Source organism: Lathyrus oleraceus, chromosome 7 (assembly GCF_024323335.1).
Source record: "Lathyrus oleraceus cultivar Zhongwan6 chromosome 7, CAAS_Psat_ZW6_1.0, whole genome shotgun sequence".
NCBI classification, from domain to species: domain Eukaryota; kingdom Viridiplantae; phylum Streptophyta; class Magnoliopsida; order Fabales; family Fabaceae; genus Lathyrus; species Lathyrus oleraceus.
In genome coordinates, this window is record NC_066585.1 from 358,294,080 (window position 1) to 358,310,925 (window position 16,846).

Below are 16,846 nucleotides of genomic sequence, written 5' to 3' on the forward strand. Positions count from 1 at the left end.
TTTTGGCCTTCGGGCGTTGTAATATGGCCTTCGGGCGTACTTGGCTTCGGCCGCTTTTGTCGTTTCTAATGTATGAATATTTTTGTTACCGTTCATTGTGCTCGTTTGTGTTTGATACTTGTTTGCATGAATTCGTACTCTGCTCGACTTTGTTAATCTCCTCGGTTTAGGGAACCGACGAAGTGTCGGGCTTTGTGCCCGTGGGTATCGAAGCCCGGGTCCGTTGTTCGAACCCTGGTCCCGAGGCTTGGGTCCTCCCATCGCGAGCTGGGTGCCCTGCCAGTCTTGGTACTTCGACGTTGGGTCTTGGTCAAGATCCCAACCGTCGGGGAGGGTTGTGTTTGTTATGTGACCCCGGATCGTTCCCGGGTCTCGTGGTTCCTCCCTGGGGTTTTGGGGACGAAGAGCGTGGCCGTACCTGCCACGTCTCCCCGTGGCGTACTTAGCTGTAATATTGTCTAAGTTTTTCTGCGTTCCATGGTCGAGCGAGTTGTTCTCCTTGTAGGTTTTCTAGGTAATAGGCCCCGTTGCTCGTTTTGTCGCGGACGCGGTAAGGGCCTTCCCAGTTGGCCGCCAGTTTGCCCTCTCTCGGGTTTTTCTGGTTTCTTCTGAGGACCAGGGTGCCGACCTGGAACTCTCTTTTTATGACTTTCGCGTCATGGCGTAGTGCTATTTTTTGTTTGAGGGTTGTTTCCCGGAGAGCTGCTTCGGAACGTATCTCATCGACTAGGTCGAGCTCGGCTCTAAGGGTCTCATCGTTCATTTCCTCGTCTAGGGGCTCCTCCGTCCTCCTCGTTGGCGTCCGTATCTCCACCGGGATGACTGCCTCGGTGCCGTAAGTTAGTCGGAACGGGGTTTCCCCGGTGGTAGAATGTGGTGTTGTGCGGTAGGCCCATAGGACGCTATGTAGCTCCTCGACCCATGCCCTCTTTGCCTCGCCGAGTCTGCGTTTGAGGCCACGTAAGATTACCCTGTTGGCCGCCTCTGCCTGCCCGTTCGTCTGCGGATGCTCGACAGACGTGAAATGTTGTGTGGTGCCCAGGCTGGCGATGAAGTCCTGGAATCCTCCGTCCGTGAATTGTGTCCCATTGTCTGTGACAAGTGCCTGGGGTATACCGAACCGAGCGAGGATGTTGCGTTTGAAGAACCGGAGAATGTTCTGCGCGGTTATTTTAGCCAGTGCCTCCGCCTCGATCCATTTGGTGAAGTAATCCACCCCGACGATGAGGTATTTATTCTGATATGATCCGGTGACGAAGGGCCCGAGGATGTCCATGCCCCACCACGCGAAGGGCCATGGGGAAGACAGCGATTTGAGGTCGTTCGGGGGTGCGAGGTGCATGTCGGCATGTCGTTGGCATTTGTCACATCTTTTGACGTGCTCTTTCGAATCGTTTTGCATGGTCGGCCAATAGTAGCCTGCTCGAAGGGCTTTTCGTGCGAGCGATCGTCCGCCGAGGTGTTGAGCGTTAATTCCCCGGTGTATCTCTCCGAGTATGTCGGGGACTTTCTCTTCCTCGACGCATTTGAGTAGTGGGATGGAGAATCCTCTCCGGTAGAGTTTGCCTTCGAGGAGTACGTACGAGCATGCGCGTCGTTTGACAGTGGTCGCCTCTTTCGGGTCAGCCGGGAGTTCGTCTCGTGTGAGGTAATTGTAGATGGGTGTCATCCAACAGTGGGCATCTCCAATAGCGTTGACCTCGAGTGGAGGTGGTAGTTTGTTGATGCTGGGCCGAGGGAGGATTTCTTGGATTACTGATTTATTCCCACCCTTTTTCCTCGTGCTGGCTAGTTTGGAGAGAACGTCTGCCCGTGTGTTGTGCTCGCGGGGTATGTGTTGAACTTCCCATTTTTCAAATCTATCAAGTTTTTCTTTGACGAGGGACAAGTACTCGAGGAGGTTGTCGTTCTTGGTTTGGTATTCTCCTCGCACTTGTGAGGCCACGAGCTGGGAGTCGGTGGATATTTTTACCTCTTTTGCTCCTAGGTCCTCGGCTAACCTCAGGCCTGCGAGGAAGGCTTCGTATTCGGCTTGGTTGTTTGATGTTGGGAACGCTAGCGCTAATGATACCTCTATCAGGATCCCTTCTTCATTTTCGAGGATGATCCCGGCCCCGCTGCCTGATGTGCTAGAGGCGCCATCGACGAAGATCGTCCATTTGTGGGCGCTTTCTGCTGGAGTCGGGCAGTGGGTCATCTCCGCGACGAAGTCGGCCAGTGCCTGAGCTTTCAAGGCTTTTCTATTTTCGTATTGTATGTCGAATTCGGAGAGTTCTAGGGACCACTTGAGCATCCTCCCGGCCATATCCGGGCGCCCGAGCAGCTGTTTGATTGGCTGGTCGGTCCTCACCTTTATCGTGTGTGCGAGGAAGTAATATCGTAGTCTCCTTGCTGTGTTGATGAGGGCCAGGGCGACCTTTTCGATTTGCTGATATCGGAGCTCGGGACCTTGGAGTGCTTTACTCGTAAAATAGATGGGTTTTTGTCCTTCGTCGGTTTCTCTTATTAGAACGGCGCTGACGGCCTCGGTTGCCACGGATAGGTATAAGTATAGGGTTTCCTTTTCTGATGGCCGTGATAAGACCGGGGGTTGGGACAGAACCTTCTTTAGATGGAGTAGCGCTTGCTCGCATTCATCGGTCCAGTCGAAGGTAGCCTCTTTGCGAAGGAGTCTGAAGAACGGCAACGCGTGCTGGGCGGACTTGGCGATGAAACGGGAGAGTGAGGCGAGCACTCCATTGAGTGACTGGATCGATTTTTTGGTTTTCGGGGTCGGAAACTCCGAGAATGCCTGGCATTTGTCGGGGTTGGCCTCGATCCCTCTTTCGGTGAGGTAGAAACCGAGGAACTTGCCTGCCCGGACTCCGAACGTGCATTTCTCGGGGTTGAACCTCATTTTACACTGTCTCGCCTGCTCGAATACCTTCGTAAGGTGTCGAGCATGGGTTATCTCCTCGTGTGATTTGACGATCATGTCGTCCATGTATACTTCGAGCATGTCCCCTATTTCGTCCTTGAAGACTTTGTTCATCATGCGTTGGTATGTAGCGCCAGCGTTCTTGAGCCCAAACGGCATCACGTTGTAATAGTAATTGCCCGTTGGGGTCATGAACGCTGTGTGTTTCTTGTCTGCGGGCGACATAGGGATCTGGTTGTATCCACTATATGCGTCCATGAAGGACAAGAGTTTAAAACCTGCAGAGTTGTCAACGAGCGAGTCTATATTAGGGAGGGGGAAAGCATCTTTCGGGCAAGCCCTATTAAGATCAGTATAATCAACACACATACGCCATTTTCCATTATTTTTCTTAACGAGGACTACATTAGAGAGCCAGGTTGTGTACTGGGCTTCAGAAATAAAATTTGCCTCTAAGAGGTCTTTTACAGCTCGCTCGGCAGCCTCTGCCTTTTCGGGCGATTGCTTGCGTCTACGCTGTGCTATGGGCTTGGCTGCCCGGTCTACAGCTAGCTTATGACACGCGATCTCGGGGTCCAGCCCGGGCATTTCTGCGGCATTCCACGCGAAGAGGTCGGAGTTCTCTTTGAGGCATGCTACTAGCTCTTCTCTTGTTTCCTCGGGTAGTCCCTTACCTATCTTCACCGTCCTTTCCGGATCGTCCCCAAGAGGAATGAGTTCGAACTCCCCGTCGGGGATTGGTCGGACCGGGTGTTCGAGAGAGCGTTCCTTGGGGAACCTCCCCTCTTCGGTCTCGTCCAGCCCGATGCGACAGTCGAGGTCGATGGCGTTGACTCCTCGGGCAGGATCCTCGGTCTTGAGTTTTTTGTTGTTGCAGTTGCTCTTCGTGCTGACTACGGCCTGTCCTTTTACTGCGGCGTCGTAGCATCGTCGGGCTGCTTCGATGTCACCATGGATGGTGACCACACGTCCCAATTTGGTGTAGTATTTCATCTTCAGGTGGACGGTGGATGGGACCGCAGTGAGTTCGGCCAGTGTCGGGCGTCCAAAGATGCAATTGTAGAGAGACGGACAGTCTACGACCAGGAATTGGATTTTGACTTCCCTGGCCGTTTCTTGTTCGCCGAAGGTGACGAGGAGCTCAACATATCCCCACGGTCTGGTTGTTGCTCCGTTGAATCCTTGGAGATCTGATCCGACGTATGGGGCTAAGTTGGTCTTGTCTAGCTTCAGAGTCTTGAAGAGGTGGACGTACATGATATCCACTGAGCTGCCTTCGTCGACCAGGATGCGTCGTACGTCGAATCGGGCCATCTTTGCTCTTATCAATAGTGGGATGGCCGAGTTCGGGGATCCGCCCGGGAGTTCCTCCAGGAAGAAGGATATTGGGTTGGATTTTCCCCGGTATTTTGTCAATGTCGCTTTCTGCTCGGGGGCGGTCAGTAGGAGTTCGTCGAACTTACGTTTGACGGAGAGGGCCGCGGATTCCCCGTTAGTTCCTCCTCCTGATATCACCAGTGTGGTAGGGAAGTCTTCCCAGGGGCTGAGTGCAGTGATCTTGCCCTCGGGTAATGGTTCGGGGAGGAAGAAATCTTCCGGTCGTGACACGCAGAGGGCCACTTGATAGGGAGAGTTGTCAGGGGGTGTGTTTTCCCGGGGTCTCTTCTTCTCTGGCTCGTCGTGTCTGGGAGCTTCGTTCTTCCTCGTGTACTGCTTCAGGTGCCCTTCTTGGATTAAAATTTCAATTGCATCTTTCAGGTGAACGCAGTCTTCGGTCACGTGCCCGTGACTTCTGTGGAACCGGCAGTACTTTGATTTGTCGGTGTGGGGCTTTGGTGCAGACGGTTTTGGGAACCTGACCCTGCCCTGCTTAAATTCAGAGTTGATACATTCTGCGAGGATACGCTCTCGAGGAGCTGTCAGTAAGGTGTACTCGCTATATCTGCCCGCGGGGCCTCTTCCTTCCCGGAGCTCGCGAGGTCTTTCTTCTCTTCGTTTGTCTCCGTTGCGACGGGAAATGCTCGTGTCCTCGCGTTTTGAGTGCTCGGTCTCCCCAGCGTTACGTCCGCTGCGGGCATTGTGTGCCACCTGCTTTTCCTCGTATCTGATGTAGGCCTGGGCTTTATGCAGGAGCTCGTTTAAGGTGCGGGGAGGCTCGATCCCTACGGCTCTGCTAAGTTCACTGCCGGGTAAGAGACCTCTCTCGAGGAGATACTTCTTCATGTGCTCGGTGGTATCTACCTCGACAGCTTCCTGGTTGAATCGCTCGATGTATGAGCGCAGTGTTTCATTCTTCTTCTGCACTATGGCTTCAAGGGTCGCCTCAGTCTTGGGGTGACGACGGGAAGCTGTAAAGTGCCGGGTGAACATGGACCTCATGACTCTCCATGACGTAATGGACTCAGGGGCCAAGCTTTTGTACCAGGCCATGGCCCCTTTCCTGAGGGTCGTTGAGAACAGTCGGCATTTGAGGTGCCCGGTTATATCATTGCGGTAGTCGAGCATCGCGTTGACGTTGTCGACGTGATCGTCGGGATCTGTAGTCCCGTCGTACACAGCTAGGTTTGGCGGTTTCTCCATGCCTTTGGGGAGCGGGGCCTCCATTATTGCCCGAGATAGGGGGCAATGCAAATCTTCCTCGTCGCTCCTTAAGGGAGACAGTTCGTTGTTGTCGGGGCTGTGCCCGCGCCTTGGTGATGTTCTCGCTCGACCACCGTCACGACGGGCGCGTGCCCTGCTGGCGTAGGGTTCGGGAGAGCGACGTCCTCGCTTCTTCGTTGGCTCCGAACGTTGTTGTATCCTACTCACCGGCTGGGGCCGGGCTTCTTGTCGTTCGGCTTCGAGGGCCATGATTCGTTTGTGCTGCTGGTGGAGCATAGAACCGGCTTGATTGAGGGCATTCACCATGGCAATCATTACGGCGTCTCCTTCAACGGGAACGGGAATGGGATGAAATGTCTCTGCCCCCAAATTGTGGGCGTGAGAGGCATCTCCGTTGTTTTGGGGCTCTGGAGACGGGGTGGATGGATGACCGTCCCGAACGTCCGCTTCATGGGATGGCGGGCCGTCGTCCATATTGTAGTTGACGAGGGGACGGCTGTGATCGCTATGTTGTTCTCCGGCCATGTTGGAAGGACAGAAACAAATGAGCTTTTGATCCTCGTTTGATGAAGATGGGGATAGCTAGTTCCCACAGACGGCGCCACTGATCTCACCTGATCAGGAGGGCCTTCCAAGGTCTTGGTGAATGGGCTGGAGAATGAAATGAGAGGGGGGTGTACCTGCAAGGTGCTCCAACGCTTAAGTCAGAAAAGGTACAGAATGAGATTATCAGAGTGTGAGTTAGAATACCTGCCCCTTTGCCATGAAAGGGGTATTTATATTGAGCCCCCAGCGCTGGGCCAAGGCTCCTAATGGGCTGGATTAGCTAGGCCCAAGGAGGAGCTGCCAGGGGACGCGTAAGAAGCGTTAAGACCTAGACCAAGGTCTGCCCCCTGGTCCAACTGCCCCTATCCCTAAGGAGACAATATAGGGGAGTTGGGTGACGTGGTGAGTGAGATGCCGTTATGGCTCTGCCCGACACAACTTAGGTGCCCGCGGCGTGGGTTGACGATGAGTGGATGGAGATCATATGAGGAGGACCCGCTCGTTGTCCGACACGTATTTAAGGGGCCGGGGAGACATTCTCCGGGCGGACGGTCGTTCACCTGACGTGTCCTCGTGGTCGCTTGGATACGGTCGTTTGGACGTGGGCTTGGCGAGCATTGGGCCGCGCCGTGCTAAGCGTCGTGGCCCAGTCCAGAACAGGTACTATGACCTCCGTTGATATGGTGTTGATCGCCTTATCTGTCAGAGAACTTATACTGCTAAGAAGAGAAGAAGAGTTGGAAGAAAAGATGAGAAATATATCTCTGATGGTTTGCTTTTATAAGAGGAAGTTGAGTGTCTTGTACGTTGCATTTGGGAAGATGGAACATCTGACCATTTAATACCATCAATGATGACTTCTAACTGTTGATATTTTTGAATGACGTGTGACACCTTGAGAAACACATAAATAATTCTACTATTTTTGTCGTTTCTCAGTATTGAGAAGTGTAAAGGTTGTTCATATTGGGTTTAATCAGAATTAACTTTTTCCATATATTGGTTTGTATTATTAAATACTTTTGTTCACTTCTTTGTTGACCTGTATGAACTCACTTTTTGTTGATGACAAAAGGGGGAGAAAATTATGGGAATATTTAAGAAGGTTAAAAGTATTTTTTAATGCTTTTAATTAATCTTGAACCCTAATTATTCAGTTATTTTGATATTGATTTCTTCTGAACATTTTTTTATATCAAAATAAGTTTAAATTAACTTGGATAGAATTTAGGGGGAGCTTACAGAAATCAACTTGTGGACTATTAGACTCAGGGGAAGCTTACAAACCTCAAACTCTGATGTTGTTAAGTTTGTTAAAACTGACTAACCATTGTTCTTATATATATTTGTTTGTCATCATAAAAAAGGGGGAGATTGTTGGAACAAGATTGTTCATGTCTCTTAGGTTTTAATGATGACAAAGTATTTAAAGAACAAATGAGTATGCTAACATATTTTTAAGTGTGCAGTATCACAAGCATACAATTAATCCTGATTGTAAGCATATGTTAAGAAGAAATGTAAATCTGATTCTGATTGATTAGAATCTGAAATTGGTTCATCAGCATCTGAAGGCATCAGACTTTGAAGGTTCAGACTCTGGTCTCATGACCATCTTCTAAAGACAACTCAAATTCTGAAAGGTTGAAGAGCATTTAATTTGTACATTGTACCAAAGCAGTTTTGTCTTATCAAAGTTCCAGATTTCTAGACAAAGTCAACAAGGGTTTTGTTTTGCAAGGCTCAAGAAATAGTGACGTGACATCTTAAGTTTGTTCTACCTTTTATTATATACCTATTACTTAGAAATATGTTGTGAATAATGCCTTTATTTAGTGGACAAAGCTTCATACCAGATGCATTCTCCAACATCTATCTTGGCATGCTTCTTCACTAAGTCTGTTCATTATGTTCAAACCCTCCAATGGCTCTTTCTCAGCCTTTATAAAAGAAAGTTTAAGATTCAAAGGAAGGTTACAACATCACAACACATTGAAAGATGTTATGCATAACTCCGAGTTGTTATTTCTTGTAACTGTTATTGCCTAAGATCTTAATATTTCTTATTTTTGTTTATCATAGAAATCTTAAGAGGTTGTAAAACCTTTGTGATTGTTGAACAACTGTTATACTTCTAATTGTGTATCTAAGTATAGTGGTTACCATTATTTACTAAACTATTTGTTCAAAGTAGAGGAAGTCTCTTGCATGCGTGCTTGGGCAAGGAAGTCTCTTGTCTGAGGACTTGAGCAAGGAAGTCTCTTTCTAGGTTGATTGAGCAAAAGTCTCTTGCAAAGTTGTTTGAGCAGAAGTATCTTTCTAGGTTGATTGAGCATTAAAGTCTTTTGCAAGTGAGTTTGAGCAATTTGTAACTTGTTTGGTTATATTGAAAAGCTCTTATTAAGAAAGGGGACTTGACTACTCTCAGTTGAGGAGAGGATCTGTGATAATCTTTGTGTGTTGCTTGCATTTACTTCTAAACATTTTATTCCCGCTGTTGTAATTAGTTCTGATATCAGATTCTAACATTGTTCAGAATCTGAACTTGCTGGTTCATAAGTGAACCTAATTTTTTGGGCATACATAATTCAACCCCCCATTCTTCTGTATTTTTATCACCTTTAACACATGCATGGTCGGTTATCTCAACATGATTCAGTATATAGGGAGAAAACTAAATTTTTATATGTAGTTTGACAATCATCTAGTACTGTTTAGGAATCTTCATCCCATGGTCATGGATTTCGGTCTCATGATGACGCACTTGCTGCTGTTGTACATGCTCATTCTCCTTTCGTACATGCTCCCTTAAGACCTACTGTTGCGGCACCTCAGAGTTTTCTTGGAGGCCTATAAGGCATTCCATTATCCCCCTATATGCATACCATGTTATTGATGTGGGAATGATTGGTAGAACAAATATTTAGTTATGCATTTTACATTTGTTTTATGATCATTATACTAATTGAACTGTCTGGCGTTGATGTAATAAATTTTTGCAGTATCGTGAGACACTAAAATGTATTAACCATGGCATAAAGATATAAATATGTCCCAACTAGATGAACCATGACTTTAAGGAGTATTACAAGCATATTGACTAAAGGACTTTTGTGGGCCATGATATGGTTACATTGGCCACGGTCTTATGTCAGCCTTTGTTTAAAGATGACTCAAAGATGTCATCAATTCATACTCCCATTGTTAAGATGATTATTATTCTGGATGATGTATCGTGCATCCTCCATCTTCCGATCACAAACAAACTGTTGGATCACAGTCAAATTTAAAGATCCGATGCATTAGAACTTATGGTGACACAATAAGGAGTTGATATGTAAAAGGCCTAAAAATATATTGTAAATGCCCGAGGAGTAGATGCTAGATTTTCATTTCTAAAGGAAAATTACATAAACCACTTGATTGTGACTGTTAATAATGTTGTTGATGATACACATGTCGCTTATCATATACAATGTGTATTGAAGACAATTTTTTTGTTAGCACAACGATATTTATGGATAAAAGTGTGAATTATGTCGATTTTGTATGCATTAACTAATTATTAAACTTTGAGAGGATTCACAAGTATAACTAGGGCATATCTTGTTTGGTTTACCGATACTTAAAGTTAGATGAAACTCGTCATTGGAAGACAAGAAAAGTGAAAGGAAACAAATTCTATTTCAGGTAATTTACATACATGAAAGTTATTAATTTCATAGCACTTATACCTTCATAATGCCTTTTTTCATCTGAACCATTTTTCAGGCATGAATCCTCTAGCATTTTCCAGGTATCGTCGGGTGGCAGTATTTTACCAACTATAATAAAGATCTTCCACTCTGGATCTAAGTGTTGTGAAGCTATAACTATCAATTGATTTTGATGATGACAATTGTCAAGCAGTTTAAAAGATGACAAATTCATAAGTCAAACGATTTTTGGTGCTAATGATAGCTCTTTTGAGAGTCCTTTGTGACAATTGTCAAAAGGGGAGTTGATAACAATTATCCAATGGTTCCTAACGATGGCATATGAACAAGAAAAAGTATATTAAGCCACATCATCCAAATGTTTCAAGTTCTAGTTGAAGTGCTAGACAACATGAAATCAAGCAAATGCCTTCGAAGTACTGAAGTTGTGAAAGTGAGAAAGTGAGAAAGTGTGAAAGGTCGTCTGATCCTGCGCTAAGCAAATTAGTTTGACCAATTATATTGTAAAAGGAACAAGAGTGAATCTTGAGGTAGTAAGACATTCACACATACACAAAATTCTTTTCAAACCTCTTTTCTCTTTTGATAAAATGTATTAAAATATTTTTGAGTACATGCATAACTGGTTAGAAGTTTGGCTGATCAACCACGAAGGCATTTTAAACTGATTAATTGATTAAGGATTCCGTTCAATCGATTAAATAAAATTTTAATGCCTCTTAACCGATTAAATGGGCTATTAATCAATCATGTAATATCGAAACTTAAACTTTCCTTATTTAGGTTGGTTAATATATTAACATATAATTTTAATCGGTTACATATATCGTTTCCTTTTTTAGCCCAATCCTTTCTTATATATAGGAGGCTTATCCTCATTTTATTTTACGCTTTATTTTTGAAAAGAAACATTTATATTGTTCTTTATGCTCTCTTTTTCTTATAAAGTTATTTTTTCACTAGAATTGTGTTAGTGTGAAAAGAGTGAAAAGTCTTTCTGAGAGTTATGTTATACTAATGTTGTGCTTAAACTGTTTTATTCAAGAATGTGATTCTCTCGAGTAATATCTTTGTAAATAATTTGATGGTTGCAAGGTAAACTTTGAAAAATCTTAAGGTGAAGGTTCTTGAGTTAAGCCTGTGTGAAAGCTTTATTTGGTGGTATTTGAGTTAAGCTTGTGTATAAGCTTTGTTTGTTGCTAGAAATTTTATGGGTTGATCTTATTTAAAAGCTTCAAGTGTTGTTCAAGGTTGTTTGCACTGATCCTGTAAAAGCTCAAAGTTGATTTTAGTAGAAATATCAAGGGGAAACTCTTGGGGGCAAGAGTAGGCTAAGTGGTTAGGCCAAAATTGTATAAATCTCTAGTACAATCTCTTTATTTAGTGTTTTTTATTTTCTTTCTGGTGCATTTATATCTTCTTATTCTCCTTTTTTATTTATTCCACAACTATTTTTCTTTTTGTTTATCTACAGTAACATATTTTTTTTCAAAATTAAAGTTTTTATAAATTATTTTTCAAATTTTGAATATCACATTTCACCCCCATCTTGTATTAGGAGTCACTTGATCAACAAGTGACATCATATTCTAACTTCTCTTGTAAGACTAATAATCTCAGGAGGTAGTATGATGAACTCAAATGCTTCTTCTTTTAACAAGAAGTATTTTATGACCAAACCTCCACTATTTGATGGTGAAATGTTTACTATATGGAAAACAAGAATAAAAATATTTTTTGATTTCTGTTGAGTTTGAATTGTGGAATTATATTCTAGTAGGTCCTTTTGTTCATACTCATTTTGTTAATAATTAAGTAATGAGCAAACGAGAAATCTATGAACCACGGAAGAAAAGAGAAAGGTGCAAGAAGGGTTTAAAGCTAAGTACTTAATGATAAGTGCTTTAAGCACTATATAACATATTTATGTTTATAAGTGTATCACTGCTAAAGAAATGTGGGACACCATTGAGTAATTCTATGAAGTTCCAACTAAGATGGAAAGAGAAAGAATGAACACACTTATCCAAGAAGTTGAGACACCAAGTGACAACGAAGAAAATCTTCAAAGATGGTTCTCAAATATCCCCCCTCTCTTTATTTTTTGTTGTTTATCTTCTTTATGTTACATATATCTCTTCTTCATGTCTTTTCTATTTACCACTTACTCACTATTATTACATGATTTCTTCTTCCTCTCATATCTCTATTAAATACACTTATTATCCCATTTGTCCCAATTTTCTTATTTATTTTACATATACATTATTTTATTTTTGTACTATTGTTCAGTACTGGAATAATAAATAATTGAAGTAGATGGTGAAGAATCCTAAATTAGTGGTATTGATCTCTGATGCGGAAGTGCATGGGTGGACCTGTAAGATTAACACTCAACACCTAAGTCAGTTTAAGATCCAAGATGATTATAGTGAAAAGTGGAGATCAAAAAGTGTATCTTGCATTCTATATGGACTTGCATTTATATGGGCCTCAACTATTTGAGCATTTGGCCAACCCATAATAGTTGCCCCAAAGGCTTTCCATGTGCTTAGGGAGTTGAATAAGTCTTTAGCGGTTGTAGTCGGCCTTCAAGGATGTCGTTCGACTTGAGTTATTAGTGAAAAATTTGGAGCCAGTTGAAAAAGTAGCAGGGGAACAAGTGGATTAAATATATTTCCATCATTGAAATGTTTTAGTGCTTCTTTTAACAAGGTTTGAAGTGAGTAGTTAGAGCATGATGCTACTTATACTGCACTTGAGTGAACTCAAATTGTTTATGTTTCCTAGGGGAAATTTAACCATTGATTTTGTAATTATTTTTTAGAGTTGATCTGGTTCATTCAATTGTATTTTCCTATATATAGGAGCGGTTGAGTACCGAAGAAACCTTTCACAATCCTTGAGATTCAGATTCTTACTTAAAGTGTTTCTTATTAATAAATGCCTTTTTCTCTTCCTTTGTGAAAGCATTTATTAGATAAGTTGTAGTTATTAGCTCAAAGCTCCTACTTTTCTTCATACCTTTGCTTCCTCAATCCCGCCTTTCCAAGTACCCATCTCCACTTACGTTTTTACCTTAAGCATTTTATAATTTCTCTTAGCCAATACGAGTGATAGCCCTCTTTGCCTATAGAATGATTCTTAGAGTGATGTATCTTTTATTGTGGGAATGATGGTATCTCTTGATTCACAATCCTATCCCATTGCTCATGATCACATATGCCACAAAGTTGTATCCTTTACTGATGATTCTGATTCAGAAAAAAGGTATATGGGAACTCCTGCAATGAGATAGGTTCTTCCTAGACTATTTTTAGGATCTCTTATCAGATAATGATGGTGAGGGGAATCACACTGAGGTCCATATGCCCTCTCCCGCTTTGTCTGATGCGAAAATCCAAGCTAGCAAGTTGATAAGGGAACACACTGATGATTTCGTTCAGGTTTACCAAAGAGCCCACAACCGTGAACCTAATGATGATGAAACTGGGATCCATATGGATTATCATGGTAGATCAGAATTAGTTTCATGTATCAAGCCTAACGCCCGTTTTAAAGTAGATGAGTTATCCCGAATGGGCGTGGCGTTTGTGGACTCGGCCTATGTAAGCAACTACGTTTGGGTGGATGCATAAGTGTTACGAATTCCATCAATTCTAAATAATGAAACGACCATAGATGCAAAAGACTTCATAGTCGGCAACCCTCTGAATCGGTCTGTATTTCCCATGGGCCTAGAAAAAAGGATATGTAGCTCTTTTGATTAATGCTTTGCCCCATTTTATGAGTGTTTATTCACCAGAATAGGACCGCGATTCCCTTTAGTGACTTTGAGGTGACCTTCCTAAAACACTTGAAGGTTTCCACCTCCCAAGTTCATACGGGGGCATGAGCTTATATGAAGGTGTTTCAGTTTTGGGTTGAGCACAAGTATTTGAAGCCTTCCCTCTGAATGTTCTTCGACTTATTATATATTGTGCACACCTCTCAAGATAATACCTGTGATCAGGGGCTTATTACCTTTCATTCGGATGATCCTTGGTTCAACTCTTTCACCAGCGACTGAGAAAATTTTCTGAGGCCATTCATGCTGGTGAAATCCCTCTCCGAAGATACATCTTGCCTTTTGATATGCTTCAATTGAGTCTTCCCACTATTGAAAAAATGGATTCCTGACGTATTGGTCATGGTCTCACTTCTATTATAGTATCAATTCTTACCGCCTTAAACTAAATCCTCTCTCTACTGAAGAGGTTATTATGAAAGATAACATGCGTTCTTGTTTTAAGGACTTGTCTCTGTAGTGGGGTTTGGCCCTGGAGAAATTCCTTCTTCTGAGCAAAGGATGAAGCAAATTGATACTTATACGATTGTGAGTATGGTCTTTCACGCGGAAAGGAGAGAGATCTTTGGTGAGGATGAAGTCATATAGTTTTTGTTTTTATTTTTTTGACATGTGTGATTACACCTTGATGGTAACATGGATAAATTGTAGTTTTTCTATAATCCCGACAATTCCCAAGGCATCAAGGTCGGTTCTGTTGGATATGTGACTTCAATCACAAGAGGTGGAGATTATGGTATTTAAACTTCGCGATCACACTAGTGGTTTTCTCAATTACACTTGAAATCATGTTAGTAATTTCTTAAAGATATAGTAAATAGTAGTGGAAAAAATAGTAAACATAAGTAGCATAAATTGAAAAGGATAAAATTTAAATATTGCACTAGAGAGTTATCCAAGTTCGGCTGAACGTTGACCTACTCCTGTCCCCAAGGAATCTTCTTGGATTTTTACTATAAACTTTTAGCTTTTATAGTTCATGCCCATGAACCTTAATAAAATTTGATATTGATATTCTTACAAGCTTATCCCCAATCAAAGTGAGAGTTTTCTCCCAGGCTAAGCTAACAAACCGTTTAAAGATTTTCCAAACAAAGATTTTATGACTGGTTTATCTCAAATCAAACTCATTTTTCCAAGAGTATCACACTCTCTAGAAATAAAACAATATCACGACCAATACAATTTCTTCCTCACAAGTGATGTTTCACTCAAAAGCACCGAGACAACTTAAGTGAACGAAAAATTATTTCTAGAGAGCGAAAGAGAGAAAATAGAGAGATAAATTCTAAAGAAAATGTAAAGCTTTGGAAAATGGTGTGTAATAAAGAAGAGGTGACCCTTCTTTATATAGGAGAAGGAAAATCCAAAAAAGGAAAAGATCCATGGGGAAATTAAAGTCCCAATTGTTTGGCTTCTTATCCCAATCGATTGGATGATCAATTTTATTCTATTACATTTTCTAAATATATAAAGATTGGATATATAGTCATTACAAGTCATTAAGATGCTTTCCTAATTGCTTGGCTTAATTCCCCAATCAATTGGGCTTTTAAAAAAAATATTTTCAATTCATTGACTTAATGTCCTAACTGATTGGGCAGTTAAAACAATTATTTCCAATTGATTGACTTAATGCCACAATCGATTAGGTAGTTTAAAAAATCCTTTTAAAAGAAAGTATACATTTTATTAATCACTTGGCTCGGTCTTAAAAATATTTTTAAGAGTTAAAAGAGATTAAAAATACTTGTAAGTGTGTGTGATTTGCCTTAGTACTTTAGCAGTTACTTCTTTACTTTTACAAAACTCTAGTCACTCAGATAGTCACGACTTCATGAGTTTTCACACTTTTTGTCTTTCACACTTTGATGCTTCAAGAATTTCCAAATAATCCAATCATATAAGCACTTTATTGAATCTTCTTGGAGATGAGTCTTATGATATATCCAGGTTGAATACCATCATTATAGAGTTGAAATCCTTTGCCACCAACTTCAACAATCATTGTTGTCGTCATAAAAAATTTAGAAAGTATATTTTGCGGGATTATCAAATTCATACATGCAAGCACATATATCCACATTCTCCCCCTTTTTATGATGACAATGCATCTCTCAGGAAGGTGGTAAAAGGAAACATATAAATATATAATTGGAGTGGTAAAACTTCCCCTCACATGAGTAGAAAGTATACTCTATTCCCCTTGAGAGTATACTTCACCCTATTTGGCATGAACAAAAAGGTAGAAAATAATCAAAGCATATAAATCCTATGTAAAAGGAGCAAGTTACCTTATAAAGATGGGCTTGAGCGATCCAGGGTAAGGCATACAAAATAGGATCTAAGATCTTATTTCTTCCAATAAAAGGTAGCATCCAGATTCGAAATCAACCAGTAGGTAAGCTTTGAAAAACTTATACCCCTTGATTCTTTCTCGAACAAAACTTAAAAGTCTTTGAAGATTTAAAAATCGAGAGGAAATTATAGAGTCTACTTCTTTCTTTCTCAGATTTCTCCAAAAGATGATTGTTTACCCTTAAGAGTCTTTTGGACAACCTCATTTTAGTCTCTAGGTGTTTGGAACCACTTTGCTCCACAAACATTTAAAAAATGAACCTAAGGTTAGTAAGAAAATAAATTAACTAAGAAATTAATAAATCACTTAATAGATATTCAATCAGAGTTTTCTAATTTTTCAATCTCAATTATGTGTACTACCTCGAAATCTCAAGATAATTTGAGAAAACTCCCCCTTTCGAGGGAACGACAAGCCACCGTCGATTTTCCTTCTCTACAAATCATTTGATGTGATAATTGGTCCAAAATACAGGATTGATAAATCCATTACAAATATATCATCTTAACCTTCTAAGAGGTTCCATGATCAACATTAACACATTGATCAAATCTGTTGAAAAATACCATCGGTGTCTTGATTAAATTCGTCATGATTGGAAATTTCCATAAGGTAACTACTTCTTCTCGCACACCCAATATAATACAAAAAACTCTCATATTTTGAGTTTAATATGCATCATAACAAGAGCATCCTTGCAAAAGGATTTGTTAGTAGCATCAAATTGATAAAAGAACATTCACAAAAAGGAAATTCTTGGTTTTGAAAAACTGTTATATCATTTTTCCTTCTTAGAAATTTGTTTTCAAGTAGAAAATTCTTCAGACTATCAAACTAAGCTCTAGGAGCTTGTTTCAGAT

At 41.7% G+C, this 16,846-nt stretch overlaps 1 protein-coding gene across 1 annotated transcript; it reads right to left on the reverse strand.

Annotated features, from left to right (window-relative positions):
• Nucleotides 1-442: 442 nt before the first annotated feature.
• LOC127103833 (uncharacterized) lies at nucleotides 443-6,043 on the reverse strand. The gene is made up of 2 exons (XM_051041073.1): nucleotides 1,584-6,043; nucleotides 443-944 (listed from the first exon to the last, which is right to left on the reverse strand). The coding sequence occupies exons 1-2, from the start codon at nucleotides 6,041-6,043 to the stop codon at nucleotides 443-445; spliced, it is 4,962 nt and encodes a 1,653-aa protein (XP_050897030.1).
• Between the last annotated feature and the right edge of the window lie 10,803 nt (nucleotides 6,044-16,846).